Source organism: Jaculus jaculus, chromosome 9 (assembly GCF_020740685.1).
Source record: "Jaculus jaculus isolate mJacJac1 chromosome 9, mJacJac1.mat.Y.cur, whole genome shotgun sequence".
Classification (NCBI taxonomy): Eukaryota; Metazoa; Chordata; class Mammalia; order Rodentia; family Dipodidae; genus Jaculus; species Jaculus jaculus.
This window is the reverse complement of record NC_059110.1, coordinates 2230868-2251239: the sequence shown is the minus strand read 5'-3', so window position 1 is coordinate 2251239 and position 20372 is coordinate 2230868. Positions and strand designations below refer to the sequence as shown.

At 46.2% G+C, this 20372-nt stretch overlaps 1 protein-coding gene across 17 annotated transcripts in view; it reads right to left on the bottom strand.

Moving 5' to 3' along the window:
* Positions 1–8336: 8336 nt before the first annotated feature.
* Positions 8337–20372, bottom strand: part of Afdn (afadin, adherens junction formation factor) — a 135729-nt gene continuing 123693 nt past the window's right edge. For 12 of the 17 annotated variants that reach the window (XM_045159414.1, XM_045159418.1, XM_045159423.1 and 9 more), the window contains 4 exons: positions 19580–19714; positions 16486–16765; positions 13061–13145; positions 8337–10261 (listed from right to left, as the gene is read on the bottom strand). In XM_045159414.1, coding sequence (XP_045015349.1) covers positions 10108–10261; positions 13061–13145; positions 16486–16765; positions 19580–19714 — 654 coding nt within the window. In that variant the 3' untranslated portion in view covers positions 8337–10107. The remainder of the gene's footprint in view (positions 10262–13060; positions 13146–16485; positions 16766–19579; positions 19715–20372) is intronic. The other 5 variants (XM_045159420.1, XM_045159421.1, XM_045159425.1 and 2 more) reach the window with 1 other exon arrangement.

Sequence of the window (20372 nt, the reverse complement as noted above, 5' to 3'; positions counted from 1 at the left end):
GTGGTTAAGGGACTTGCTTGCAAAGCTTCAGGACCTCAGTTTAACTCCCCAGTACCCATGAAAGCTAGAGGTGGCACATGTATTTGGAGTTTGTTTTCAGTGGCTGGAGGCCCTGGTGTGCCCATTGTCTCTCTCCTTCTCTCTCAAATAAACAAACAAACAACAATAAACTTTAAAAAATGAATCTGGGGCTGGAAAGATGGCTTAGCGGTTAAGGCATTTGCCTGCAAAGCCAAAGGATCTGGGTTCGACTCCTCCAGAATCCATGTAAGCCATATATGTACAAGGGGGCGCATGCATCTGGAGTTCATGTGCAGTGGCTGAAGAACCTGGTGCGCCCATTCTCTTACTCTCTGGCTCTTTCTCTCTCTCAGGTAAATAAGTAAATAAAATATATTTAAAAATGACTCTATACACATGCACTCTGCATGCCCCAAACAAGTCAGGTCCCCATGTCACCAATGCTGGCAGGACAACCCTATTTGCAGGTGGTGCTGGCGTCACACTAATGAGTTCCCTTTCCTATTTTTTTGTCTGAGATTGTTTTGTCCAAGAGGTAGAACAATGTTCTTAATGAACAGCATAAAACTATCCACCAGCCTCGCCTCGGAAAATTGCCAAATACACTAAATGGCATGACTATTTTTCTGACTTTTCTTCCTGGAGCTGCTGATAGTCTGAGGGCTGCTCACCATGGATGCTGAGCTGTGCTGTGTGAGAGCCAATCTGACAAGTGCAAACTTTGACTTAGGAAATGAAATTTCTACCATGGCTATGCCAAGTCATTCATTTCATGGCAAATGTACTTTTTCTTCCCATTTTTGCTTGGTACCCTAACATATGCTTTTGAGGCTTCTTCTGTTTAGTAACCCTGGAGAGCTGAACCCCCAGGGGAGCATGACCTGCCACTGATCATAAGAACAGACGTGGTTCTGTTCTCTCTTACAGAGGATGGGTCCCATGAGATGCCAAGGAGATGTCTATGTAAGGGCTGTGAGGTGCTCAGCTTCCCCAAATCCAACCTCCTCTTGGTGCCCTGGGTATGGGCATCTTCTGACAGGTAGAGCACAGTATTCCACCAGGAGACAAACCCTTTGTAAGCTCTGGACCACTGAGCATTTGGTATGCGAGTGACAACCACGGCAGGTAGGAGTGGTGTCTCGGTTCAGTTCTGTTGTTGACTTGATCAGATTAGGAATGAGGACAGGTCTGTGGGGGCGTCTCCAGGAAGGAGTGGTTGAGGGAGGAGGGCTTCCTCTGGAGTGGGTGGCCCTTCCAGAGGTGGACTGCGTATAAAGAACTTCTTTCTCCTGGCTGCCTGTGTGGCTCACTGGTGTTCTGCTTGTTACCTGGCTGCTCCTCCTCCTCAGTGTGCACTCGCCTTGCTCCCACTGTCCTCCGTAGACACTGGGACTGAGTATTGTCAGCCTCCTAAAGTGGACTGAACATCAGTGTCTCTCCAGAATCATCCTGGCCTTCGGTGCCAGACTGGGACTACAGAGTCATGCAGCCTTGGTGGACTGAGCAGCTTCTGGGTTCCTCAGTGCTCAAGCTTGCAGACAGCTGTGGTTGGACCACCTGGCTCATTGTAAAGAAATCCAATAAATCCCCTTTATAATACATATTCATTCCATCGGTTCTGTTCTTCTAGAGAACCCTGGCAAATGCAGGAGACGAGGTCACTTCTACCTGAGTCCGGCAGCAGAGCTGGAGGAGGGCCGGCTGTACACTTTGCTGCAGACACACCTTTTCCCCGAGCAGAGTCAGTGCTGGGCCTTGTGGCTCCTGCAGATCCTGTCCTGGTACTGTACAGAAAGAAAGAAAAGATGGTGTAAAGTCTTACAACCTTGAAATGCAGCAGATGCCTTTTCCCTAAGGAAAGGACAGTGTCTGCTGGTTCATGACACACCCACTACCCAGAGGAGAGTTACTGCATGGAGCTTAAACCACGAGGGGGAGAGGGGATGTGGACAGTCTCAGGAGGGAGGATGGTCCAAGGTGAGGGTGCCCAGGGCTGAGCCTGGAGGCACAGCCAGATGGAGAGGACAAGAGGACAGGCAAGACTCAAGGGAGAGGGCCAAGCCAAAGCCAAGGCCAAGGCCACAATGGCTGATCTCCAAAAGGAAGGGGCAGGAAAAGGAGTGCAAAAAGCTCTAAACAGGGAAAGGGTCTAGGCGCTCTCTTAAGGACAACTCCTAGCCTGAGGGGCAAGAGGCACCAAGACTTCTAAACTCACATGCCTTCTGCAAGCTCTCCCTGGACCTTTGTGGAGCATGGGGTCGGGTGGGGGAGGGAAAGTGAAGGGAAATTCCTGCCCTTGAAGTGCTGCCATGGAGTTTCGGGGTGACCACTTAAAACTTTAGGTAAGTAGACAGGTTCCAGTGATGGCGGTGCACAGCCAGAGGGCTGGTCACTGGGGTTCAGTGATCCTGGTTTCTGGCCATTGGTGGAGGGTCCCAAACTAAGAAAGCCAAGAGTGGGTTTGGGGCTGGCTCAGAGGTTAAAGGCACTTAGTGGGAAAGCCTGCCAGTCTAGGTTCAATTCCTCAGTACCCACATAAAGCTAGATATACAAAATGGCACATGTGTCTGGGGTTCGTTTGCAGCAGCAAGAGGCCCTGGTATGCCCATTATGGTTTGATTTTTTGAGGTAGGGTCTCGCTCTAGCTCAGGCAGACCTGAAATTCACTATGTGGCCTCAAACTCAAGGTGATCCTCCTACCTCTGCCTCCCGAGTGCTGGGATTAAAGGAGTGTGCCACCATGCCTGGCTAAATAAAATATTTTAAAACAAACAAAACAGCAAAAAAGTATGGGTTTGCCAGGTTGTACTTTTCCCATGGCACTCATTTGGGGGTATGTCTTCCCACCGTGCATACAAGCAGTGGCTACTGGCAGGACCACCTTTTAGGGGCAAAAGCCTGCATCCTAACACAGTGAATCACAGGGCTGAACACCACTAATGTCACCTTGATGACAGCTCAAACCATGCAGTGCTGCAGCCCCCAATTTCAAGTAGGGGAGGTCACAGCGTGTCAAACAACAGATCTGTGCTCAGTTCCTGAGCAGAAGTGTCCTCCTTGCTTTTCAGAAAGGGCAGAAAAGGAAGCAGGCCTCAGCCTCGGCAGTGTGACCCCGTGGAGGCAGAGCCTGAGGGCGGGCCCCTCCTAACCTGGGCTCCAGTCCCAGGAGCAGACCCCAATTGACCTGCTCTAGAAAGGGCCACTGGCAGCAGTCTGTGTAGACCTAACAACTCCATGCAAAGCTGGCAGAGGAGGACCGCAGGCAGGCCAGACTGAGAACTTGGGAGTTGAACCGTGCAGAGGGAAAGGCTCAGCAGCAAACAAAAGTGGGGTTCAGGAGCAAGCTCCTACAACTTGGTTAGGGTCACTGCAGACTATGGCTCTTGCTGAGGCCACATGAGGATGACGGTGGACTCACCATTCCTTGGAGATTAAAAGAGTGCTAACACATTCCCCATTTCCACCTTCCATTTGACTAACTGGGGTACAATACAGTCCAGGAACTACCAAGGCTCCTGACCCTGGGAGAAGAGAACCACACCCACATGGAGTTGTAGCCTCAGGCTCTGCCATGGACCTCAGGCCCAGCAGCAGGTTCACAGGAGGAAGCAGAGCAAAAGGACGCCTCACACTGGAGCAGTTTCAGTGGGCCTTTGAGGAGTGGTCTCCAGTGAACAGGAGATGCACTGTGCATCCAGACGCAGCACCCGGGAGAGGCAGGGTAAGGAGGTGAGGCCAAGGGAAGGCGACATATTGGCTGTGGTGAAGGCCCTGTCCCCTCTGCTCCAGGTGACCCTGCCTCTGCTGCTTCTCCATGGTGGAGCCTATCTTGAGGAGGCAGGAAGCACAGGTCAGGAAAATGAAAGCTTCCTGTTTGCTAGTTATCAGGAAGGCTACTCAGAATGGAACTTATAACGGAAATGTGAGACAAGGTGTGCAGAGCTGTCGTTGAGGGACTGTTTATTTTGCTTTCTGGAGAGGCACTCAAATATGATATGGGTAAAATTGTGTCCGTACCCAGAGGTTTGTCCCAGAAGCACATCATCAATAAAGGGACTTCATGCAAATGGTCATGAAGTCTTCTAGAAACATTCTATGACTGGATGGTGTGATGGCACACTCCCAAAGATGGGACCTTTGGGAGCTGACAGTGAAAAGGCTCCACCCTCACAGATGCATAGGCTGGGGAGATAGTTAAAACCCACCACGGGGACATCTTGACAGTATCATCCCCAGACACCAAACGTGAAGTATTTTCATCCTGGACTGCAGACGAGATAGACAAATGTTCTTAATAAATCATCCAGTCCCAGCAGCACAGAGGTCCTGACAGTTGTGCATCTTTGTAACCAAATGTTACAATGACCTTCTCATTGCTGGGGTGGAATACCATGTCCAGCTTGATATGTTTTTAATGGTACTGTATATGGAAATTTTCCTAATTTTGTCTTTGCTTTGTTCCTAGCTACAACAAAGAAATACAAATAAAATTTAATTTTGTTGACAGTTCTTGTACCCTTTGGTTTTACGTAACCTTTTTTTTAAAGTGCAAAATGTTCTACTGGGTTGCTTCAGGTTTCTTTCTACGATGTCAAGCCATCAGAGCTCACATAATTTTTTCCCTTCTGGTGAAGATATGCTTTCTTTTTAGTGTTCTTGCCTGAATGACATTGTCCCTAGAGAACAGTACTGGACAGTGGTGCCGAAAAGGGATGCAGTTCTAATGTTCCAGGTCTCAGGACAAGCTCTTAACTCTCATGGCCAAGTGGGGTTCTCATGAATGCTTTGTCACTAGAGGGATTTCTTTTCCATTCCTACTTGGTTGCTTATGTACTTTTCTTTTAAAATTTTCAAGGTAGGGTCTCACTCTAGCCCAGGCTGACCTGGGACTTAACTCTAGTACCAGGCTGGCCTCAAACTCAAAGTGATCCTCCAAACTCAAAGTGATCCTCCAACCTCTGCCTCCTGAGTGCTGGGGATTAAAGGTGTGTGCTATAATATACAGCTTGGTGAAGTGTTTTCAATAGGAAGAGGTATTGAATTTTGACAAGATGCTTTCTCTGAGCCTATGGATGTGATTATAAAGGTTTGTGGCCTTCATTTCATTGACACCGTCTGTTACGTTAGTTGATTTTTGAACACTAAACAGACTTTGCATTCCTGGGATAAATACCACTTGGCCATGGCATGCAATCCTTTTAGTACTGTGTTGGGATCGGTTTGCTGAGGGGTTTAGCATCTGTACTCACAAGACCTCACTGCAGCCCTTGTTGCCTGCTCCTCCCGTGGTTTCTGTGTGCTTTGGGCATCCAGGAAGTACTGGCTTCACAGACTGTGAAATTCCTTCTCTATTCTTTGGGGGACTTCATTCCTTAAATGGCTGGCAAGTTCAGTGAAGCCATCTGAACTTTGGCCTTTCTCTGTGGAAGCTGCAATCCCAGCCAGGGACCCTCAGGAACACCTTTCCTGGGGGTGGGTGGAAGGTGGTTCTGCGCTCCCAGTGGAGCAGCTGCCCCTCGTCTTTTGAGCTGCACATGCAGCCTGTGCTAGAGCACTGAACTGGGCTGAGAGTCACTGACCCCCAAATTCCTGGCCTGCTATCTTGAAGTGGGTGAAACTTCTGCCCCTCCTGGTGGCAATTAGGTGAAGAGACCCCCGACTCACCTCACTTCCACGTTGGACAGGCACGTGCGGAGGTCTGTTTCTCCTGGTGAGGTTAGGGTACCTGAGCCGGGTGTTAAGGAACAGGAAGTGTCTGTCATCTTTTTGGCTACACACCCAGGGAGTTCTCCTGCTTCGACCTGAACCAATGTCTGTTCCCATACGAGTCTCTGGCCAGTTTTCAAAGACCTTAAGCTGCTGCCACCTGGGGCTCTCACAGAGCCGCGTGGAGCAGGCCATGGAGCTCATTCATCCTCTACCACGGAAGCATTGTCCCGCAAGGGATTTCTTCCGTAGGTCCTTGTGGCCCCTTTGGCCCAGAACCACTACTTTCTACAAAGTATTCCTTTCAACTCAACAACTTAAGATCTCGATTTCTAGACAAAAGTCCAGGAGTGTCCTGCTTGACCCTGCATGGCCCTAGCTCCTGCTGTCCCCTTGGCCTCTATGCTGTTTCCTGAAAGCCACCAAGCCCTGGCCGGTGACATGTGTCTTTCTCTCCACAGGGGACTTTTCCCCAAACCCTGTGCCTCTACTGCCTGATAAGGGCTTCCTGTCCCTGCAGCCCAGTCATGAACTCTCGGCCTTCTCATGGCCTGTTTACGAATGCTTACAAGGACCAGGGACTTCACTTGGCAGCCTTCGACACAAACATTTTTTTTAAAATTTTTTTTGGTTTATTTTTATTTATTTATTTGAAAGCAACAGACAGAGAAAGAGGTAGAGAGAGAGGGAGAGAATGGGCGCGCCAGGGCTTCCAGCCACTGCAGACGAATTCCAGATGCGTGCGCCCCCTTGTGCATCTGGCTAACGTGGGTCCGGGGGGGGGGGGGGGGGGGCGGAGCCTTGAACCGGGGTCCTTAGGCTTCACAGGCAAGCGCTTAACCGCTAAGCCATCTCTCCAGCCCAAACATATTTTTCTTTTATTCATCTCTTCCTTACCCAGCTGTGAACTCCAAGACAACAACGACCAGGATTCTATCTGTTGTTCATTAACCGCTGCATTCACAGTGCCTACATTGCCCACAGATGCTCAGGTTGCTGGGCAGGAAGGCTTTAGATAGGACAGGGTGGGTAGGCAGTAAGAGCACCAGTTGAGAATGTGAGGGTGGACAGGAAGACAATCCCTTCGGGTGTGGACTCCTAATTCAGGGATCCTTCTCAAACACTCTCAAGTTCTCCCATGGCCCCAGGAGGGGTGATCCTGACCCCAGCCTCCCCCTACTCACCTGCACTTGATGCAACAGCTGTTGTTCCTGCAGTTCAGAGAAACCTTGCTCAGTCTACCCATTCCCTGGCATGTAGCCCCCCCCGCCCCCCAACAGCCCAAAGCAGCTGGTGCAGGGCATGGCCAGGCTTAAGCACAGGCTTCGGGCCTCCTACCCATCAAGGTACCTCTTTAGCACCTGCTCCAGCCTCCCCAGAGCCTAGCAAACCTATAGTGTGAAAGATTTCCCACGCTAACTGGGGAGGCCTGGGTCCTGAGGACCTGTGCTCTGCTGAACAAGTGTTCCAATCTGAAGTGGAGCACGTGCCCTTCCAAGTTATCTGAGTTCATGGATAAACTAGACGACAAAGGCAGGAACACCCACCACTTGTGGGGTTACCTTTCCTTCTGCCATGTCAATTCACCTCATTTTCACTTGTTTCCCTTAATGTATAACATCTGTGGAATTACCTTAAAACATGGGAGAGCAAACTTCTGTGAGATGGCACTTACCAGGATATTATCAAGGACTTGCCTGCAGGGCATGTAATAACAGTGGATTAGCAGTAAGTCTCAGCTTCTATGAGTGTCAATTTTAATGTAGTATAATAAATGACAATTGGCTGGAGAAATTAGTGGTTAAGGTGCTTGCCTGCAAAGCCAAAGGACCCAGGTTCAATCCCCAGGACCCAAGTAAGCCAGATGCACAGGGGACACATGCATCTGGAGTTCGTTTGCAGGGGGCTAGAAGCCCTGGCACACCCATTCTCTTTCTCTCTGCCCCTGACTATTTCTCTCTCTCTCAAATAAAAAAAATTTAAAAATAAATGATAATCCAGTAAGTTCCTTCCTTCATGCTTTTTCCATGTGTACAAATTCATTATTGACTGAAGACCCTGACCTGCAAAGATCTCAAAACTTGCTTTTCCTGTTTATTGAAATTTTGTGTCATTTGCCTAACAACTTCCACCCTCCTTTTAAAAAGCCACGAAGTTCCAGGTCACAGCCCCGCTCCACTGCTCACAGACAGGTAGAGGATGGGAAAATATACTTCCTGGCAGGATCTGATGCAAGACGGCATACAGATGCAGTCTTCTCGTACCAGGCCTGACACAACTCTTGCTTGTGGCCAGATGGAGTTGGCCAGTACACCTTATGCTGTGACAAACACACCCCTTCCTAGCAGCTCCCTTGAAAGGCTTCTTGCACTTGAGTATGTCTCTGGAACACCTCTTTGGCAGTATACTCACCACTGACAGCATGCTCAGGAGCTCTGGTCCAGGAAAGGGCTGTGAATCTGAGGAGAGGAAAGGCGCCCAGGGCCCACTTGGGATTGCCGGGTCAAAGAAGAGTCATGAAGCTGAGCGAGTTCTCACATGGGACCATGTGAGAGCCACCAAGTCTTCAGTGGCATCAGCATGTACTTCCCACAGATGGAAACATTAAGTACACTTAAATAGATACAAAGTTTATTAAAAATAGGTTGCAACTGAAATACAGTAGAAATGGAAAACTACAGCAGTTTGGATGTTACCATAGCAACGCACATTGCAAAATGTGCTCTTACACACGTTCACATTTGACCTCACTGTCCAGGGATGGCCACGTCTCCTTCACTATGGGTTTTATAAGCACACACACAGATGTTCCCATGCACAGACACACAGATTTTGTGTGGGTCTGTCTTTGCACACACATCTGCATGCTCTTCTCTAGGGAAGTGTGGATGTACCCTGCAGGCTGCCAGTGTTCTCTGGACACCAGGAGGAGCTTGCATTTCCCAGGCAAGCGTGCAAATCCTTCATCAACTCTCAGGACCACTAGACTCTCTTACAGAGGAAATGGTGGAGGCACACTTTCAAATAAGAAACCTGATACACATAAAAAAATATTTACACTTGCACTTTCAATGATTTATCATACAACTCTTACTAAAAGTGGCTTCTAGGGTGGCAAATGCCTCTCTTCTATTTGAAAGTGTGCAGATTTTCCTGACATGCAGGTCTGTAAGAGAGCAGTATGGTACAAAAAGATCATCTGGACCCACATTAGGGCTTTGTCCAATAGGAAGTGTGCTTCAAGTCACAAAGTCATTTACCTTTTCAACATCACACAACATAAATACACTGAGGTCTGTGTCCCCGTCCTCAGTCACATGCCCACAGAGCTGCAGGGAGGACAGCGCTCACACGTAACTCGTGAGTTCAAGAACCCACTGTACTGTCAGGAGACAAGAACCTGAACTACCATGAGCTAGTCTCATATTTAAGTTACAGATGGCACAGTGATTTAATTCCTTTTCTGATAGCATATCCTTGTAAATCTCTTTTCCCAATTTATAGTTCCTTAGACAGTTCTGACTGTCACCTATGACTCTTTCATTCTTCTCAGATGTTTGGATCCCTGTTCAGCTAGAGGGCTATGTGGAGACTCCTAAGAATACCTGAACTATCAGTCACCTTTCTGACATAACTGTCGTCTTCAGTTTCCACCAATGATTGGTCCAACAATCTGACATTTATAAAAATAAAATCCCTTAAGATTAAATCAACATTTTCTTAAGAATACTCAAAATCAAATATTGAGCAGATATTTAACTTAATCAAACATTTAGAATTGATCAGGAGGCTCACACTTGTTAGGAGCAAAGGGGCTGGCTGTACACCCTGCCTAAGGGAAGCTCCATGCTAGCTGCCTGGGGCACATTTTATTAGGTTCCCAGGACAGTCACCGAGAGGCACAGAGTGGCTCTGGGTTCAAAGTCCTTGCTCTTGCAGATAGACTGTTTCCACTAGACAATATTGTGGTCGGGGTAGTTGAGTCAAAACAAATTTTGGAGAAAGAACAGTCACAGACATTCTTGAGCTATGGTCCTTGGATTGACTATGGAGGAGGACAGGAGGAAACACCCATGGCCGTATTGCCCTTTCTTCTGCCCTGAGCCCACAACTCCACAAAGAAGCCCACAGCAATGACGACGACGACGACACCTTCGTGAGAGTCTGACCACCAGAATTGGTCAGAGCTTACATGTACAAGTGACAACTGCTAATTAATATAAATAATACTCCTGGAACCAGAGAATGTCCAAATCACAACTGTTTTAGAAACGGTAATCAGAAGTTACTCAGAAATGTAACCTGTCCCTCTTCTTCAGGCTCACCCTGCCAACCACCACTGGGGGAGACTTGTGACTACAAGGTACGCTGCTCCTCTTCTCACTTGGTGTTCAGTTCATTTTCAAGTTCTGTTAATTTACGAGAAGCTTTCACTTTGTCAGACACGTCTTGTCCCTGTGAGAAGAGGCGCTGGCGCTCCTTGAAGGTCAGGCTTTCAGGGGCTCCAGAGCTGCCAGGTATGTCTGTATCTTGGCTGCGCAAGAGGGAAACACAAATGATTACTTACCAAAACACAAACAACTTGTCTGTAAGGAGGAAAATTTGTGGTCACTTTAGTAGAAAGTTTTAGGGAGACTCCTTCTCTGTTGAATAAGGCTATAATTCCATTCACTGGGGCACAGGCAGAAGCACATCCACACTATTGCCTGAACAGAACTTTTAACAAACATATGCTCATATAATTAAATTTAAACCTACAAAGAGGACAAGGGTCTGTAACTTTTTTTTTTCTTTTTTCTTTTTTTTGAAGTAGGGTCTTACTCTACCTAGTTCAGGCTGACCTGGAATTCACTTTATAGTCTCAGGATGGTCTCGAAGTCGTAGTGATCCTCCTACCTCTGCCTCCCAAGTGCTGGGATTAAAGGCAAGTGCCACCATGCCCAGCTTTTTTTTTTTTTAATACCCACAAGCAATACTATTATATAAATTCATACAGAAAAATAAGAAAAATGTTACCCTTACTAATATGGTAACTTTCAAAAGCCTCTAGTGACTACAGTTTCAGCACACTGGCATTTCTTATCAGTTGAACAACTTTAATTAATGGGGAAAGTGTTAAAAAAAAACAGCATTTTTCACGGAACAGTCTATGTATCTGAGAGGCAACTACAGATCTCCCCTAATGATATCTGGTGGAACAGTACTGGTCTGTTCAAATGAGCTCGATGAGAACAGCTGGCAAGAAGCAAACCCAGGGAAGAAGAGTTTATAGTGACATCAAGCCTGTACCACCAGCCTTGGCCTTCTAGGCTGAGGAAGACAATGGCCATGGCCATTGTCTGTTGGTAGTATAGCATGGCTACTGCCTCTAGTACCCTGGCCTTACAGTGAGCCCAACGTCACTGCCCCAAAGAGAACTGCGTTAGCAACAGAAACCAAAACCATCCCACGGGACACCACACAGTGAGCAGGTGGTGAGGGAAGCTCGTGATGCTCCCAAACAATGCAGCTACAGCCATGGTTCCTCACTGCCCGCTAGAAGTATGGGTCAGACTTTACTGCTGAAGACAACACATGCTTGGGCTTCAAGACACTGGGAAATCACGCTGGAGCTGAGCTGGAAGCTTCTTCCCTGTAGACAAGCTGCACAGTGATGGAAAGTGCTATGCAGGCTGCTGGTAGAGAAAAGTCATCAACTGACTCAGCATCAGCTGACTCTGCGAACGACATGACTGGTCAGCTAAACAACATGTGCCAGCTGATGCCATGGTGGCATGTCTGTTATGGGGGAAACCAACTACTCTCTGATTGGATTTGAGGCCTGCTCCACAGGAGGACTTCATGCCTGCTATTAAAAACCAGCCAACAGCCTGTGGCTGGGGAGGTCAAGCTGGGGGAGGGGTAGTAGCTATTACTGTTGTTCGGCTACATGGATATACTATGTCCACTAAACTGCCCTCTAAATATGTTATTCCCATATGTTAATGCTTAATGCTACTCTAGCTTTTAGTTACAGAAATTTCTCTTTTCAGATAGCAATTACTACTAAGGAGACACAAAACTCATTAAAGGGCTGAGGAAAAGTGACACTGGAACACTGAGAGACATCTATTACACCCTCCAAGGCTCAAACACCATTGCAGAAGAGTTGGCAGAAAGAATGTAAGAGTCAATGGATGGACAGAACTGTTTGGGAGTGTTGTCTTCTAGAGACAAAGTCACCACTGTATTCACAACCTTACAGTAGTTGATATTACCTACGTAAGACCTGCATAATTTATGAGGGCAAAGAAAAAATGATAACCTCAAATTAAGAGGAGGGACTAGCTGGAGAACCTAGGGATGCTGGGTGTGGTGGCATGCATCTTTAATCCCAGCACTTGAAGGCAGCAGGAGTAGGGCTATTGTGAGTTCAAGGCCAGGCTTAGGCTACATGGTGAATCCCAGGTCAGCCTGGGCTACAGAGAGCCCACCTCGAGAGACCAGCAAGTAGGAGTCACAGCAGAGGCTCCTGCTTGAGGAGCTTCTGGCTGAGTTTGCAAGTCTGCACCAGTAACTGTTGAGCACCTTCTCATTTGTGAGCAGATTTTATTTTTTATTTTTAGTCTTTTTGGTTTTTCGAGGTAGGGTCTGACTCTAGCTCAGGCTGACCTGGAATTCACTGTGTAGTCTCAGGCTGGCCTCAAACTCACAGAGATCCTCCTACCTCTGCTTCCTGAGTGCTGGGATTAAAGGTGTGCACCACCATGCCAAGCCTTGAGCAGACTTTATTAAGTAAGGGGAGTGTAGGGCTGGCATGGGGAAGCAGGTACACAGGCTGGGTGGGAGACAGTGGGATACAACGTCAACCAGGGGAGACTCCCTAGGCCCAAGGCAAGGGTGCTGGGAGGGGCAAAGAAGAGACAACAAACAAAAAACCCTAGGAATTCAGTGAGGAGATGGGAAAGGGGACAAAGAAAGGGGATTGGAGGGGATTAGGACCAGGGTACATTGTGTGTGTGTGTGTATGGTGGATGTCCATAAGAAGATGTAAAAGAAAAAAAAAAAAAGCCATTCCAGCACTTGTGAGGCTGAGGCAGGGGGACTGCCCCGAGCTTGAGGCCATCCTGGCTAAATAGTGAGTTCTAGGTATACATACAGACAGACCTGTGGAGTGACATTAGGTTTCAAAAAAGAAAAAAATAAAATAGGAAAAGCCCACGTATGCACAATTTGTCCTGTGGGAAACATTTGCACTCATAATGAAGTTTTACGCATTCAGAAATGCCAAGTGCAGTGAGAACAGCCACCACAGGCCCAGCCCAGCAGTAAGGCCCAGACCAGAAGTAAGTACCTTCTAGCATGCTTCTCTCTGGACTCCCTAGACGCGTCATGAGTTCCTGTAACTGTCCCAGCAGACTCCATGAAAGTGTGTGGTCCTTTTTCATGAAAGAAAAATTCCAAGTTAAAATGTTTGATTTTCTCTAAAACTTGACTCACAATTTTAAATAAGCAGTGATCTCAGAAAAAAGCGAGACCTTTAATTACTGAGTAAATGAGAAAGCAAGGGCTCTTCATATGATCAAAGATTCATCAATTTGAAATTTATTTCTTAGTAGCCTGAGTAATCCTATTGCTATGTCTCACAGGTGCTGAGTAACTGACCCAGTGTCCTCTGTTACTAGAATGAAGGACTGCAGTGAACACATGCGATGCTCAGATCAGATACAATGCATGATTACCAGGGATGCAGAAACTAAAGTAGGGAGCACAGTAAAGCCTTGAAGACATGCTCCTGATACACCAGAGTAATTTTCTTAAAACGTTGGGGAAAAAAATACTACTCCTAAGATTAATAAGTAAGCATGCGATTAAAGTTCCTTTCTTTTAGGTATCTACTGGACTTCTTTTCCCAAACAAAATAAAGTCTTTTTAAAGCAAACGAGCTACAAAAAACAATCAGCTACCCAACCAACCAAAACACAACAACAACAAAAGCCAACAAAAACAAAATCAAAACACAAAACAAGAGCTGGGTATAATAGCTTGCACCAATAGTGTCTCAGCATTTGGGAGGGCTGAGTAGGATTGTCATGAGTTAGTTTACGCTTGGGTGAGTTCAAGGTCAGCCTGAGCTCCAGTGAGACCCTGCCTCAAAAACAAACAAAAAAAACCCCAACAAAATCAAAACAAGATAGATAAATGTTTAAATGTGTGTCAAAATTCTTTAACAATAAAACACCATCTCCTCCCAGTATTCCACACTAATGCTGTACATAGACAATCCTGATAAAAATGAAAACAAGGCTCAAAGCAGCAAGGTGGGAGGGAGAAGCCTGGTTGGCCTCTGGTCTGCCCCCACGTCTGCCAAGAACCTGGCACCAGTTCTGATGCCACCAGTTTGTCAGTATTTGCTACAGACTTGGAGAGGGTGTTGAAAATCAAAGGAGATCATGCAGACAAAAGGGTTTAAATGTATCCAAGCACATGATAATGTCATCATCAAAATCAGCATGCGTTTTAACATGAACTCTCTGCTTGTAGCTCAGGCTGGAGTACTAAATGGACCACTAACTACTAGATCAAATCAGCTACAAAGCTACTGTCATATTTTTTTCCTTAGAACATATAAACATATGGAATATTTAATTTTCTTCTAAATGAAAGAGCCAGCCATGCAGAATTTCTTGGGACATGCCTAGACAATGCACAGCAGCAGCCTCTGCATGCCACCCTTACTCCTCAGGAGCCCAGGCTTTCTAAGTCACTCAGAGGGTGACCCTTCAGCAAAGACTCAAAAGATGAAACAGAAATGTGTGACGACCTCCCAGCACCACAGTGGACTGGTACAGATGTTATGTGCATAGTTGGTTCTTTTCAATATCAAATTTTGTCTGTTTCTAAAAACACTGCTTTTATACTTTTGAGCTTTGTTGAGAATGATACTGGCTTCTTCCACGGGCAAAATTCAATTCTTTCAAAATTTCCAGAGCTTCTAAAACTTCATTACAATATAATAAAACTGCCAATTACAAGTAATAGCTAAAGAGCTTCAGTAATAAAAAACACATTGTTTTTTGAAGCCAATATCTATTATGACTGTCACAGGACCTATGGAAGAAGTCCAGTCCCATCTGCAGAAGCGTGCTTTATCAGAGGAAGGCTAGACAGGGAGATGGCACGTGAGGAAGGTGAAAGGACAGGCCAGGGCACTCCCTGCATGTGCTTCAGACAGCGCCACACAGATTGCAAACCTGGATGTGGACTGTGACCTGCTCCTAAGTGGTACTTTTAATGTGACATCAAGTTTCTGGTTTAATTGAGAGCCAAAGTGGTCACATATAATTCCTAGTTATAATACCGTGCTACCAAATTTGTAATGGTACTCATAAATATATTGAGTCTAGCATATGAAACCTGATACATGACCAATAGCATCTTGCTTTGGAATTTATAGCTATTCTATAAATGTCTTGAAAAGGCACCACATTTTCAACACCTGTAATACAAATCTCATAAAAATACTTAATTTTGGTTTCCAGAGTGACTCAAACAAAATATTACATACTAAGTCTTTGAAATAAAGGTCTTATACAGGTGGGAAAAAATTCTGGCAAAGCTCCTATTTCACACAAGAGACAGGATCTTGCTGAGTCCACACCTGCCTAGGTAGAAGCTAGGCACTCACTAAAGCCACATGACTACATGTTTGGTGCCAGAATCCAGTTCCGTTATAGTATGTATAGTGTGAAATCTCAATCTGAATCGAGTCCACCTACATGTCCAACATAACACTCAACGCCCACTGGGTTTTGCAGGCAGTGGCCTCTGTGTCCTGACACAAACATGAGAACTGGTGTGCTCAGTACTCAGTTGGGAGGGTTGGAACTAATGATGGCTGCAAGCTAAAATGCTTGGCTGGTGGTGCTGCAGTAACTGGAAAAGCAAGGCAGCAGAAGGGAAGGGAACCAGTGAAAGACAGAGGGAGGAGAGAAGAGGCTCTCTGCGTAAAAGCAGCTTGCGTCAGGCCTTAAAGTTGTGCTGGTCCCCACGCTCAGTGGATGCTCTGCCACTCAACCAAGCCACCTCAAAGGAAGAGTGCTGCAAAGGCCACTTTGACAGAGAACTAAGTGTTCTACTCACATTAAAGGATGTGACCGTAATGCTGCTCTGACACTGTCTTAGAGACACTGACGTGTGAGAAAATAACTTGCTGGACCCATGGTCAGAATTACTTGGAGAGGTATAGGAAGAAAGCCAAGACCAATAGTACTTCAAATGACTGATAGTAACAGAAGGACTGACTGCTGTCAGCGGATCAAACAGATGAATTTTGTGAAGTACACAGGCAATCAGAGCACCAGGGTGTTCATTTAGAGCGTCACCACGGACATCAAATCAGAGGTGGGGAGAACATGCTGAAGGTGGCCAAGTAAGCCCAATGCCAAGGCAGGCAGGCCCCGACAGACCATCCCAAGTGGCAGGGGTAGAGATTCCAAGTTCCAATCATCAAGACAGGAAGGTCTGATTTGCCATTCCCTCGTTTACCTCTACCTTTATAGTGGCCGGGACGGTAGAAGCTTGGTTTGTTTGGAGGGGGTGGGGGCTGGCCTGCTTTATGAGTGACTCTGTCGGCTTTGGCCAAGGGTGGCAGGAATGAGTTGGAGAGAAAGACGCCATCGGAGGCCGGGCGTGGCTGGCGGGGGGGCTGCTGTGGCTTAAGGGCAGCAGGAGGAAGGTGCCCATGAGACTTTCTCATGCTGGAGTACTTATCCTGACCTGCTGGGCCGCAGTCCTCCTCCTCCTCCTCATTGTACGCAACAAACTTGGCAGTGAACAGCGAGTCTGGGGAGAGGACCTGTGTTTTGAGGTAGGAGGCATTTCGCTGAGGCGGGGGAGGAGGGGCGCCAGGAGCACAGGCTGGGGGCTCATAGTCCCGTGGAAGTGGAGGTCGGCACAGCCCAGGGTCCTCGGGCTCCAGCACCCTTCGCGTGGCTTCCTCATGTTGTCTGCGTCTTTCGGCTTCTAGGCGGCTGTAATATCCTTCTTCCTGTCGCCTCTGTAGGAGGGAGTAAACAAAAGTGCAAGAGTTCTAGGTCACAGGGGATAGATAACGTGAACCCTCTGGACCTTCATGGGAATGATGGATGTTCTGATTGTCACTTCTCATTACCATACTGACAACAAGTCCACAACATGTCACATTAAGTGTCACAATTACTGTAATAGAAGAGGCAGGTCAACCCCAAAATTGTCTTATCCCAAGACAGTACACTCATACTGTGTGACATGAATGCTCAGAAGCATAAATGATATTAAGTCTTGGGATCCTTTAATTTATGCATCTAGATTTTAGATTCTCTCCACTTTTTAATCATCCTTTGCCTCTCAATCTCTCTCTCTCTCTCCTGTCCTGTTTTGGTAGGATATTAACTTACCTGCAACTGTTGTGTTTTACAAGGAAACCGTCAACATAAGTACCACTCAATTTCCCATAACCACAGTCTAACAAGGAAAGCATGCTGTCCAGTTCTTAACTATACTTCAAATCTTAATAAACTCTCTAAGGAACAGAAAACGAGAGTCAAGCATTAATAGTAACAGCAAATATATTCTGACATACACTGTACATTTTTTTCTGACATACATCTGCACGAACTACAGTTGACAGTAGTAAAATTCTTTTAACATTCAGAAAAGCAACAGCACAGTTGTGTTAGAATGACAGTTTTCAGCACAAGAAAGCAAAAATGAAAGGAAAAGAGAGAGCAAACAGAACAATCTGCTTGACTTGAGCAAGTGGTCAACGCTATCAAACAGTACAGTGAGTCTTCAGTTCATTCCATCAGAGAAATGATGTTAGGGACACTGCTGGCACTGGTAAAATTCTTGGACCCTATTTCAATTTTCATGCTGCATTCTTTCCCTGTTCTCTCTAGAACCACACACAAGCACACACAGTGAGCACACAATGGTCCCCGCTTCACCTTCTGAGAGAGAAAAAGGGAAGACTACAGGCCAGCCCCAGTCATTACCCTGGACCCAGTTTCCTGCTTTATGTTCTTGCTCTATGTTGTGAAATCCTGAAGGAAAGATAGTTTTATCTTCTTGTCTACACAAAGTCATTATTTTCTTGGGTTGAGTAATCAAACTAGAACAACTTCCGTGGCTTTTAAACGGCACTGTCCAGAATCTTGAAATCAGAACAGTTGCTGGATAGCACTGTGGGGAGAGACCAAACCCTTCTGTTATAGTAGGAGCACATATGATTGAATGACCTTGGTGGCTTTACCAGAAAATGACACATGTTCTATGACAAAACAAACCCATCAATTATGGACATTCTGTATTAAAAATAGTTTTCAAGTTTTTTTTTAAAACAGTAACCACTCAATTATAGAAGCAGCTTCTAAAACATAAAGTGTATTTGTATTTGACATAATCAGGAGTTGTGAGAATACATGTTGGAAAATTAACCTAAGAGTTTCTGAACACAGAAACAAAGCCTGGTTGTGTCCATGAACACAGTGGCTATGACTAGGCTGCCCCATGTGCCAAGGCTCCAGCAAGGCCAGAGCTATCTTAATCGCTGCCACAAGCAACAGCAGGGTTAGGCAGCCGGGAAGGCTACGAAAAGCCCCTCCCCAGAACCCAAGGACTTGTCATGGACGCCACAGCACCACCACATTCAGGAACTATGTAGCTCCAATTCTAGATGTCTAATTTCCTGAAGAGATCATCACTTTCAACTTATATTACACAGGTTGAAAGCTTATTGGCAAGCTGACCCTAAAAGCTCACATCCTGTCAGAGGCCTTCAGAACTGCTCAGCTGGAGCAGGTAACAGTATGACATAGAAACCATTGCTCTAATGGAAGTGCGCTGCCTTACACCATCCACTCTAATTTCACTTAAATAAGCCACATCATGTCTATCCGTCTCACTCTTAGCCTGTCTTACAGATGAATCCACTGCTTCATTACAAAGAGCTTTCAAAGAGAATTTTTTTGGGGAGGGTCTATTAACATAGTTCACTGGACTATCAAGAAAATAATTATTAAAAACTAAACTTTCCCCATCAGAAGTACTAACACTCAAGGCTTCTACCTTCATGGAAGGGAAGTAATTGAGAAAAACAGCTTCTCTCAAACTGCACAACAACATGCAACCCCATGGGAAGAGGCAGAGCCCACCTGGGTTCAAGGCAGTGGCCTCCTTGCCCCAAAGCTTTAGCTAGACACACAGATGCAGAAAGATCTGAGAACTACATCTCAAAGTTTCTGCTTCTCAGAATGTTAATATCTGCTGCTCTTCTAAAACTTAACTACGGAAGTCACTTAAAAAAAAACAGAATATATGTCAGGTTTCATACTACATTTTCCTTGTATAATGGTTCTGATAAGCCATTGGTTCTTTTAAACATCAATAGAATGAAGTGGTTTTAGCAAATAATCTATTTTCAATGGTTAATGTGAAGACTGTCTTGATCTGTTCCTTGTATTGCCTCTCCGAGAGGTCACACTCAATTCACACAGTAACTGAAGGAGCAACCACCTTCATAAAAGCAAGCTGAACCCTGTCCGAGAAGAATTAAAGAGTCCCAGGCACACAGACCCTTTGCCCAGGGGCATGCCACTAAGCAGCCCTGGGTGCTCAGGAGTTTGAGGGAGACCAGCTCAGAAGGCAAGGGAGCCTGGAGACAGTCCAGAAGACGGGGCTAGAGTTTCTGGTCCAACAGCGAAAGCTGGGGAGATGAGGCCCTGTTCTGTCTTGTGTATCCTAGATACAAAAACTTCTAGTGCCCTTTGCCCCAGACAATCATTATTTTCAGGCTAATGTGGTCAAATTCTAGCTGCCTTTAGAGGACCATAACCTTTTCTTCAGCATCTCTCTTTACTCGCTCCTCCTCCTGCCGACGCCGATCTTCTTCTTGTTTTGCTCGGTCTTCTGCTTCACGTTTGCGCATCTCTTCCAACTGCTGCTGACGCCTGCGCTCCTCATCCTGTAACTAACAATAAGCTGATTTTAACTTTAACCCAGGAAACCCCACCAGCACAGACGTAATGACAAATGCATACGAGACAAGCAGACACACACACACACACATACATACACACACACAGCTACACAGAAAACACCAGCTTAAATAACTGCTGGAAGGTGGTAAAACTCACACATTGCTGTCATTTCAAGGTTACCTAAAAACTATCTCCACAGCCTGAGTTTTTCTTCCATGAATCCTTCCAGAGAAATGCTATCTCATACATCCATGCATTAATCAAGCACGATCTTTTGTTAGAATAAATTAGTTCACTACCTTCCACAAATCAACAGTCCGCCCTTACTCGTAAGGACCTACAGACTCCCTTGATGTCTCTGCACGAGCCAGTGTTCTGTAGGCTGTAGGTGGGGCTCAGTGGTAGCACAGGGCTTCCTGCGCCAAGCCTGGCCTCCACTGAGAGTTGTTCCCAACAGCCCACGTCTATGTGGGAGTCATGTTCTAGGGCTCTTCCTCCATTGGCATCTACCGTCACCTCCTTCCTGATGCTATACTGGACTTTTAAGAATTCCTTTCTCTCCATGGCATAACCCTAGATTCAGAGTTAAAAGTCTGGACTTGAGGTTTGGAAGGAACTCATTCTGGCTTGTTTCTATCTGCACATGCA